General features: G+C 41.9%; 1 protein-coding gene across 2 annotated transcripts in view; it reads left to right on the forward strand.

Moving 5' to 3' along the window:
• LMO1 (LIM domain only 1) overlaps positions 1 to 9,861 on the forward strand; it is a 103,056-nt gene extending 93,195 nt beyond the window's left edge. For both annotated transcript variants that reach the window (XM_033153204.1, XM_033153214.1), the window contains exon 4: positions 9,403 to 9,861. In XM_033153204.1, the coding sequence (XP_033009095.1) occupies positions 9,403 to 9,508 (106 nt within the window). In that variant the 3' untranslated portion in view covers positions 9,509 to 9,861. The remainder of the gene's footprint in view (positions 1 to 9,402) is intronic.
• Positions 9,862 to 10,362: the final 501 nt, after the last annotated feature.

A 10,362-nucleotide genomic window follows, 5' to 3' on the forward strand; every position in this document is an offset into this window, starting at 1 on the left:
TGGTCTAGGCTTTAAGCTACATCAAATTCAAGAGCAAGACAGCATGCAATCCAAGCAGGGCTGCTTGCAAAATTACAGAAACATCTATTCTAATTAAAAAGTACTTCAGTATCTCTAAACAGAAGGCAGAAATGCTTCATGCAAATGGGGGTAGCCAGCCTGGTGCTCTACATACGTTTGGGACTACAATTCCTTTCAGCCCCAGCTAACATGGTCAATGCTCAGGAATTATGGAAATTGTAGCCCACAACATTAGGAAGGCACCAGGTTGGTACAGATAACTGTGTGAGGAAACAGAATCTGACAATGTCCAATATCAAATGTAGCAGTACTGGAAATTCAGAATCAAGTTTCCATAAAAATGCTTTAAATAAAGAGGAACATCAGTGTGTTGGGAATTAGGAACCATGTTAAGTCTGCTGTTCTTATGCCCGCTTACCTGTGCTTAAGTCCCATTTAATTCAATGGGATTTATTTCTGAATACATATGTATAGGATTGTGCTCTTGGAATAGTTCCAGACACTACATCATGTAGAGGGGAAAGGAAGCACGTGGGTTTTTTTTAAGCTTCCTGATCGCTACAGTTCTTCGTAACTTTTGCATCTTTCTCCTACAGAGTTGCAAGCAGCAGCATCACAGAGAAGCTGCACATCCCAGTCTGGCTCCCAAATTTCAGCACATTTATAAACATGCACATCTCATCACAGAGGGGAATGTCAAATTGAAACTTGAGACATTTAGAAGAAGCCTGAAGGACAGGAATTGGGTACACTTCCTGTTTCCTGCACACAGTTAAACCACTGAGCTGGCATCCCATCACAAGCTTGCTTTCAAACAACAAATCCATGTGTATGCCTTGCTTTAACCCAGATAAACCTTATTTCTACCTCTTAATATACTTATAAAAACCGTCTAAGCCTTATATGTGCCAAACAGGTAATCTAAAAAGCTCAGCTCATCGGCAGCTTGACATGCTGCTGCTGCTGCTTCACCACACTAAGGAAGTTTGGAATTAGCAAGCCAAATCCGTTTTTGCTTGACGAAGCATTCGGACAACAGACCTTCGTGCACAAAAAGGTCTCCACAGGATTACCAGTGAGTAGAGCTGCACTGCTGGCCCTCTGACTGTCCCCATGTTGGCATAGACACCTGCACTGTCAAAGTGGCTCCTTTCATGTACGCTTCCATGTGTTCCAAACACATGGGCACTTGCGCATAAGCAACCAATCTTGCATAGGCTTTGACAGTGCAGGTGTCCACACCAATCGGTGAACAGTCGGGGAGCAGAGACAGCAGCACAGCCCTGCTCCCTGGTAATCCCATGCAGACACCCTCACCAGATTAATATGTGAAGGGTGCTCACCTTTTGGCCCCATCATATTAAAAGCAATGACCAGTGGGTGTGTGGATTGGCCATAAAGAACATCATTATAATGATGAATCCATTCACTTTACTCAAAACCCCTTAGCTCCACAGCCATGCAGTCTCCCTTGAGTGCAAACCCAGTGCATTTCTTCTCAACAATTTCTATGAAATAATTTAGCTTTTCAGTGAAGTCAGTGTAGTTTCCCCTGGCAGAGGGGTGTGGGGGAACAGAACATATCCGAAGTTAAGAGTATCAGGAATGCTGTCATTTTGGGGTGGCTGTTACTGAAAAGACTGCATCAAGCACGAAGCTGGCATTATTTGTTTGGAGTAGACTGCCTTTCTGTATGAAAGAGGCAGGCTCAATAAATCAAGCTGTCCCATTTGATAGGGTATTCCACTGAGGTTCTAGTGACATCTAGTGGGTTCAGATAGATATCCCCATTTCTGTGTCCGCCTTTGTTGAAAAATGCTAGAACGTAGTATCTTATTGCCTGCCCTGACTTTAAATGTGTTTGTGGTGCCTTTACCAAAGTTATGTGAGGAAAACGTAATGACCGTTTTTTTAGTACTATGATGATAACAAACAAACAAAAAATACTTTCTTTCATCGCAGCGGACCTTTTTAGTACACAGTGGAGTTTCTGAGGCTTGTTCACAAAGCTTTAGCAACCCTAATTAAAAATGAAAAGTTGGCTGAGTCGAAGGTCTGGATATTCTATGAAATAAGGCAGAGCTGAAGTTTTCCCGACTTTCCCAGACATAGAATTGTACTCACTGTCACTGCAGCTTCAGCCTTAAGCATCATAATCCTCCATTTATTTATTTATTTGTAAAATTAGATCCTCTCCTTTCAAGCATTCATGGAGCTATTCTATTTTATCCTCCTAGCAACCCTTGCACTCAGTGACTGTGATATCCCCTAACTTCAAAGCTGCTTCATCAGAGATTTGAGCAGAAGGAGTTTGCTGGTTATGGCAGAGCCACGCTAGCGTCCCAGTCACTGTTGCTTACATAGGAAGAGAGAGGGAGGGGCAGGTAGGTCAGGGTGGTGCAAATGCGCCAGCAGCACCAATCTAGTGCTCCTGCTGACCTGGCTAGGGAGGAGCCAGCCTGCAGTGTGCAGACCTGGCTCCTCCCCATCTTTCTTGCAGTAAGCAGCAGTGGCTCTTCTGGATTTGAACCCAGCTCTCCCCAGTCCATGCCCAACACCCCAGAAACAATACTTTGCAGTTTCTCGGTGCTACTGAATGAAGAAAAGGCTAGGTTAATGTTTATTTCTGTATTTATTTGATTCCATTTATTAATTGCGTCTTGAAGTGAAAGAACCATATAAGCAATTCCATGTATGTAAAGCATTGAAAACAATTCCTTATTTTTTAAACAACAACAACAACAATTAAAAACTGGTTCATAAGTAGATCCAAACCAGGCTGTGGAGCATATTTTCCAAAGTTTGGAAGGGAAGGGGGAGATAAGCACATAAGAATGAAGTTCCTTGGACCCGAAGGGATGGAAACAAAATCAGATACTTCCTTTCAGTTGGATTTGAAATTGTTTTTATATGTGTTTTTATTGATTGTGTTTTTAATTATCATTTTTAAAGATGCTTTGGTTGTTAATTTCCTCAAGTTTGTTTCATGGGAAGCGCTTCATAAATTAAATGAATGAATGTTACTTATATGGCGTTAAGTTAGAGGTGGGTGGCCCCTGGCCCTCCAAATATTGTTGACTCAAACTTCCATCAGCCCCAGGCACACTGGCCAATGGTCAAGCAACATTTGGTGGGCCAGAGATCTCCCACCCCTCTCTTAAGTCATAGCCTTTAGACTCACACACACCCTCGACACCCCCCCCACACACACACACACAACTCCAGTGCTTGAGAAATGTCAAAAAGTGTCATGGAACAGGTTCCCCCCCCCCCCTAGTTTCCTAAAATAAATGTCACCCAGATATATGATCAAAAGTTAGACTCATTTTAGATGACTTGTCTGTGCTGTTAGCACACTGTTTTTTTAAAACCACAAACTCAAAACTATTTCAGCACTCTATTTCCATTAATTATCTTCCACAGTGCACTGTTAGTGTTACTGTCAGCGTTAACTGTTACTTCTAAAATATTTCCTGGCAATAACTCTATTGCAATTTGTTAGATGAGAGCTGGGTTTGTTCAGTTTATTTGTTATTGGGTTGTGTGTGTGTGTGTGTTTTAAATCCTTTTAAATCCCCAACCTCATTTCAAGAATTGTAGGCAGTGTTTACAAGAATCCTGAAGGCAATTTACCTGCTGCTTTAAACAAATGTTATAAATTTAAACATTGCTTCCCAAAGTGACTGTGAATGGGACACCATCCATATATATATATATATATATATATATATATATATATATATATTCATGCTAATATAAGCAGAATGAAAATAAATGATTTCTACTGATTTCCCCTGCCCTCTGCGCTTTCTGAAAAGCTGCTCCGGTGAGCTAGAGGCCATTCTGGAACCGTGTAGGGAATGGCATGAGGAAAGCAAAGTGGAAGGAGAATCTGCACACAACCCAGAAAGTCACCCTTCTCCTCCCTCTCACTAGCAGAAGCCTCAGCAATCTGTGACTGGAAACAACCCTTCCATTTGCAGAATGGACAGTTAGGATCCAAGTCACTGATTTTGAGGTGATTAGGGCTGCACTTTGCACCCACTTACATGGGAGTATGCCCCACTGAACTGAGTGGGACTAACTTCTGAGTAAGCATATAAAGTGGATGGTTACTCATTGCATCTGGTACTGGTTAATTTCACCAAGTCCTCAGGCCCACAAGTTGTCTCACATGATATGGATGCCCCAGGCTGCATGAAAATCTGTACATATTTTTTGTACACATTCTCCAAATGAACTCATTTAAACAAATATCATGGAAATCATAGATTTGTAGAGTTGGAAGAGACCCTGAGGATCATCTACTCCAACCCCCTGCAATGCACGGAAATGCAGCTGTCCCATACGGGGATCAAACTTGCAACCTTGGTGTTATCAGCACTGTGCTCTAACCAACTGAGTTATCCAGAGTTGTTACATGCCAAATAAGCTCATTAGTGTGTGTGTTTACCTGAAATATCCCCATATAGAATGCATTCTTGTATATGATTTTGATTAAGACCTGCATTTTGGTACATACTTTACCCCAATATGCACCTTTTTGTATGCATTTTTGGGTTGGAGAACTACATTGCAAAATTCAGAATAGTGTGAATTGGTTTGGAAGGTGAAAATTAGGTAGATTCGCATAAAAATGCAAACTGAATCAATTTCTCCCCCTCCCCATGTCCAACCCACATCTGTTTCCATGTAATATATGACACAGCCCAGCTGCAGGGGGGGGGAGCTAGTTTGACCCCACTTTGAAATTCTAGTCGGGGAGCTTCCAAAATGTCATTTCTAAAACATAACACATTTCTTCTCCATGCTTTGCAAGGTCTTCCATCCCTGCTCCTCGAAACCTCCGCTGATTTGGCAAGAGGCAGCTGTCAAGCACACTGCACTTGTGCCGGTGGCAAGACTTTAATCTTCATTTTGCATTACTACTCCTTCAGTTTTTTGCTTCTTGGTTTAAGGCAAAAATATGTAGCGAGTCAGCAGCTGTCTGTTTTTCAGTCAGCAAGGGAAACCTTTCCAATTCAGCAAAACACTTGGAGAGGCCTGCACTTTTCACAACTGATTTTGAGGTGCGGATTTTAGCTGGTGTGATAATTATTTTGTCTATGTCTCCTTGATAGAAACCCAAAATCGTAGAGCTCAGTAGTATTGAACGGAGTTTAGAAATTCTCATAAGGCTAATACATATAAGGCACCAAGCGGAATCTTACCTGATCTATTAATTAACCCTTTCCCCATTGAAACCATAAGCTTCTTGCCTATTGTCATCAAATTAAGCTGCCAGCAAACCTGAGGGTCAGAAGAAAATTAGCTGTCACCAAGACCGCTGATACTTCATTGTGCTAAGTGGAACCAGTATTTCCCCAGTGTGCAAGTTTGCTGAGGGAGGGTTTAATTTCCTATTCTGTGAAGTCTATAATATTTTTCTGCGGCAGCATGAAAACTGTTTTGCCACTCTCTGGTTCCATCCTTCTCAAGCAACATCCAGATTGGGGATAGCCAACATGGTGGCCTACACAGCTTGATGGATTTCAATCCACATCGTCCTTGACTGTTGGCCATGCTGCTTGGGGGGGAGTTGCAGTCCAACATCTGCAGACCACCATGTTGACTACTTCTGACCTAGGCATTATTTGAAACTGATGACAGGGGACAAAGGGATAGACATTCTTTTGCTGCTTCAACTGCATATATGTCGATGTCCACACGTACATGCTGATCAGAGTCTCCCACATAAGCCAGATGAAAGATCATTACCCTTTCCAGTAGGTGATATTCACCTGAGAAGGAACCATGATTACTGCTTCCTGGATATGGTACCTCGATCTGTACTGCAATGGGACTGGGCTATTGAGAAGGAGCTCTCAGACGTTTGAAGTCATGTGCACACTAGGACTAAGAAAAAAAAGCATGCATTCCATGAAGGTGTTTGATGGAATGACACCTCCTTTCCTTTATAGTGCAGGATAATTCTAGCCTACATCAACACATGTTTGATAATAAATGTGTGAATCTTCCTTAAGCCAAAAGCTTAAGTAGGTCCCAGTGAAACTAAAATTGCAATCCGAAGTCCATTTTCTCAGGAGTAAACCACACTGAACACAGTGTGACTTACTTTTGAGTACTGCAAATTCATTTTCCAAAGCTTAGCAACAAGACTCTCTGGTGATATAAGCAAGTTTCTTGCTGCCAGAGAACAAGTTATCTTGCACTGTGTTTAGCAGGTTCCTGGTCCCTCGGTTGAGAGAAAATGCATTAAGTATCCACCAAAGTGCAAAGGCTGACACCTCCACTCCAGTCATATACTTGGTGTGCATGAAATATTCTCTGGCCTTGCCTTTCAAATTATGGAACCGCAGCTTGAGTGGAATGCCTCTTGCACAGCCCTGAATACAATCAAGTGTTGCATCCCAGCAAAGTAGGAAGTAGGAAAACAGTTTGCCTTGGTGCCTGTAGTTCAGCTGGTAGTCTTTGTTATGGGCCTGGCAAAGTTATTTCAGCCTTACCTAAATGATCTCACAAGTGGCCAATGCTACATCTGCATAGCCCTGTTTTTAATGTACACCTATAGGGACAGGATTAGCTGCCATGATACAGCTCTCTCTTCAGCATGTCTGCTTAATGTGTGGGTGGGAGAATTGTGCTTTAGGAGGCTGCATTTCTTACTCATCATTCATCAAAAGTAACGTGAATGTCAAAGGAAATACATACATACATCATTTTATTTGTATGCCGCCTTTCCATAGTTGGAACCATGGTCAGGGGGGATTGCAACATGTAAAAAAATGCACAATCTCATACATAACTAAAGTAAAAAAAAAAAATCCTTCCAGTAGCACCTTAGAGACCAACTGTTTGTTCTTGGTATGAGCTTTCGTGCATGCACACGAAAGCTCATACCAAGAACGAACTTAGTTGGTCTCTAAAATGCTACTGGAAGGAATTTTTTTATTTTTTATTTTGTTTTGACTATGGCAGACCAACACACCTACCTACCTGTAACTATAACAAAAGTAGCCAAATAAGTCAAAAGTAAATAAAACCTCAAAAAGTACACAACCAAACAGAACAATTTCCACATAAATCATAAGATCAGAAATAAATTTACAAAATAATTAATATCAATAATGGCAACAACCCCCACCCAGAAAAACCACATAAACAACACCCCCAGCCCAAGAGTCTGGTCAGCAGCCTCAGCTTCTGCAGCTGGAGTGAGTCTTCCAGGACTCACAGCCAATAAATAGCACAGGGCTCATATTATGTTGGTGCAATATTCCATATACAACATGAAAAAAAAATTACCTAGACATAGATTTCTGTGGACTGCTCTGGATTCGCCAGAAGCAGCTTAGTCATGCTGCCCACATGACCCGGAAAAACTGCCTGCAGACAAATGCCGGCTCCCTCGGCCAGTAAAGCGAGATGAGCACTGCAACCCCAGAGTCATTCACGACTGGACTTAACTGTCAGGGGTCCTTTCCTTTACCTTTACCTTTTAGACATGGATTAAGTTTTAAGATGGGAAGAGGCTAAGAGAAGACACAGTTCCATTGCAAGTTCTCATTTGGTAACTAAGATAAGCATAGGCCATGGCTCTTTCAGACTACTGTTTCTGTCAACTAGACTACATATCAGGTGAATGTAATAGTGGAGATCCTTATTTTTAAGGTTTAGCAAATTCAGTTAGGTTCAATACCAACAGGGGCTTGCAGATTTATGGCAGACTCGGAAGGTGTAGGTGTTTGTGAGGGGTTACACTTTTAGATACCATAAGTCAGACCCTTTAAAATTTGATGGGTGATACAAAGAATGGGGACTCACTGGTGTGTGTGTGTGTGTGTGTGTGTGTGTGCAGAACCCAGTTGCATTTAAAGACAGAAGGCACCACCTGCGTCCAGTACCTGGTTGAGACCTTAGGTGAGCACTGGAAGTGTTCAGCAGGTGTCTAAGCAAAGGGCCAGGACCACGGACAGCTCACTGCAGAACATGATAGTCAGGCAGGACATAAAGCACCAGAACACAAGTTAAGATGCTTCCACACAGCCATTTACTGTGGACCCTGTGCTGCAAACTTTTCTCACCTACCGCATAATGTCATCCTTATCGAAATGCCCTCCCATTCCCCACTTCCCTAATTTATTCTGCATTGAGGGAAGTTTTTAATCTGTGACATTTTAATGTATTTTAATATTTGTTGGAAGCCGCCCACAGTGGCTTGGGGGACCTAGCCAGATGGGCGGAGTACAAATAATAAAGAAATAATAATAACATAATAATAATTTACTATTTGCTATTCTTTTATTTATTTTTTTACTTATCAGATTTCCCACAGAAATGGAAAATCCAGATTAAATTGTAAAAATGATACGGAACATCATTTTTTTAAAAATGAGATCGCTGTCATATGGATGCTGTGCAAAAGTTGCATGCAGGAGTAGTCCTGAGTCCACAATAAATTACCGTATGGAAGTGCCCTATCTGACCTGAATCTGTATCCATCCTGCTCCACAGTGAGCTGTCCATGGTCCTGGCTCTCCCACCTGCCCACTAAGTGGGCAAACCTTCCAGGTCTCACCTGCAGGTCTCAGCCTGGTACTGGACATAGGTCACTGAGAGAGTGTGTGTAACTAAACATAAAGGGGCTGATTTATTAAAGGATCGCCAGAAGCATCTGATGCGTTGCAAGCTCAGGCCCAAACAAGTTGAATAAGCCTGGTTTGTGGGCCCTGAGATCACCGGGTTAATTTTACCTTTCCAATTAACACTTATAATTGAAGGCCTCTAGACCTTTTGATGCTAGAGGCAGAAAATCTTAATGGCATTCTTCTCCCTCACTTTGGTGTTTAAAAATATGATCATAAGCCAAATTACTGATCATTTTATGCCCTTTAAAACTTGCCATTTGAACCAAATCATCTAACTGCGCCTAATGTTAGGGCCAATCCCCCTTCTTGGGTTTCTTAATCAGCTCAAAAAGAATGATCTGAAACTACCTTTGTGGAGCATTTTTTTTATCTATACAAGCTTACCCTGCCATACGACCCAGTTTTATGTTCTTCTGATTCCCTCTGCCCCTTTAAAAAAAAAAACCAAAACTTTTGCTTTTGTGTTGATCATACGTTCGTCTCTTTGAGAAGTGTTTTTCATTCCTGATTTGGTGGTAATAGAAATGTATTTGTAAATAAATTAAATACTTTCAGGTGGGGAGGAAAAAGACGCAAAACATAACCGCCTCTGTTTTTCTCAAAAGCCAATGGAAGATAAAACAGAAAGACCTTTAGAATGATGGATTATTTGCCTACTTAAGGTCAGGAAAAAGAGATTCTTATTTTTTCTTTCCTTAGGTAAATGATCTCTTCTTTTTCTTCTGTGTTCTAGATTTTGCGTGGGAGACAAATTTTTCCTGAAGAACAACATGATCTTGTGTCAGATGGACTATGAGGAGGGGCAGCTGAACGGGAGCTTTGAGCCCCAAGTTCAATAACAAACCCTGCTTTGCTGAAACACTGTGGGATGGACGTTCAGCCGCACTAGCAGTGAAGGGCGTCTGTCAGCTTGCCTGCAATATTTTTTTAATTCTCGGTCCACAAAGGACTCTATACATTGTAGTATTTTCCCCCCTCCCCACAACACAAAGCAGTTACAATTTTAGATGTACAGTTGTGCCTGCTTAGCTGAGCACTGCATTGCCTGTATGTTCGTGAGTTTTTGGGGGGGGAATATTTGGGGGAGGGCTCTGTACAGTCTGTTTTTTCTGTATATAAACTGGAACATTTATTTTATGAAAAATGTAATGCAATTTTATTACAGGTGTGAATTAAAAAAAATATGAATGTTTCCTGGCCATCTTTAAGCGATTATTTGCTCTGGCAGTGTTCACATAGGAAGAAGCCGTGTCACTCAGCGCACACAAGTTTCTCCATGTGGAAGTTCCCAGAGTGGTCTGAGTTTGCAGAAGAGCAGTTCTGTCCTGGGGCTCTTCAGTATCCTAAGAATCAGGTTTAAGAAAGGAAGACAATGGTTCATCCTAGCCTTCTCTATGACATACCTTTTATTTCTGCGTTCAGGGAGCTTCTCTTTGATACTGAATAATATTTAAACCAGCCAGCAGGAAGCTACCTATTGGTCCATCTGGCTCAATATTGTCTACCCTGACAGACAACATGCTGGGGATTGAATCTGGGACCTTCTGCATGCAAAGCAGGTGTTCTACCACTGAACTACGATCCTTCCCACCGAGCCACAGCAACCTGAAATGACGTATGCCAGGAAATCAGGGGTCACCAATCTGACCACTGAGACTTTCTTTGGCACCCCCAGGGTTCCAGTCTCCCCTGC

Source organism: Lacerta agilis, chromosome 1 (assembly GCF_009819535.1).
Source record: "Lacerta agilis isolate rLacAgi1 chromosome 1, rLacAgi1.pri, whole genome shotgun sequence".
Taxonomy (NCBI): Eukaryota; Metazoa; Chordata; class Lepidosauria; order Squamata; family Lacertidae; genus Lacerta; species Lacerta agilis.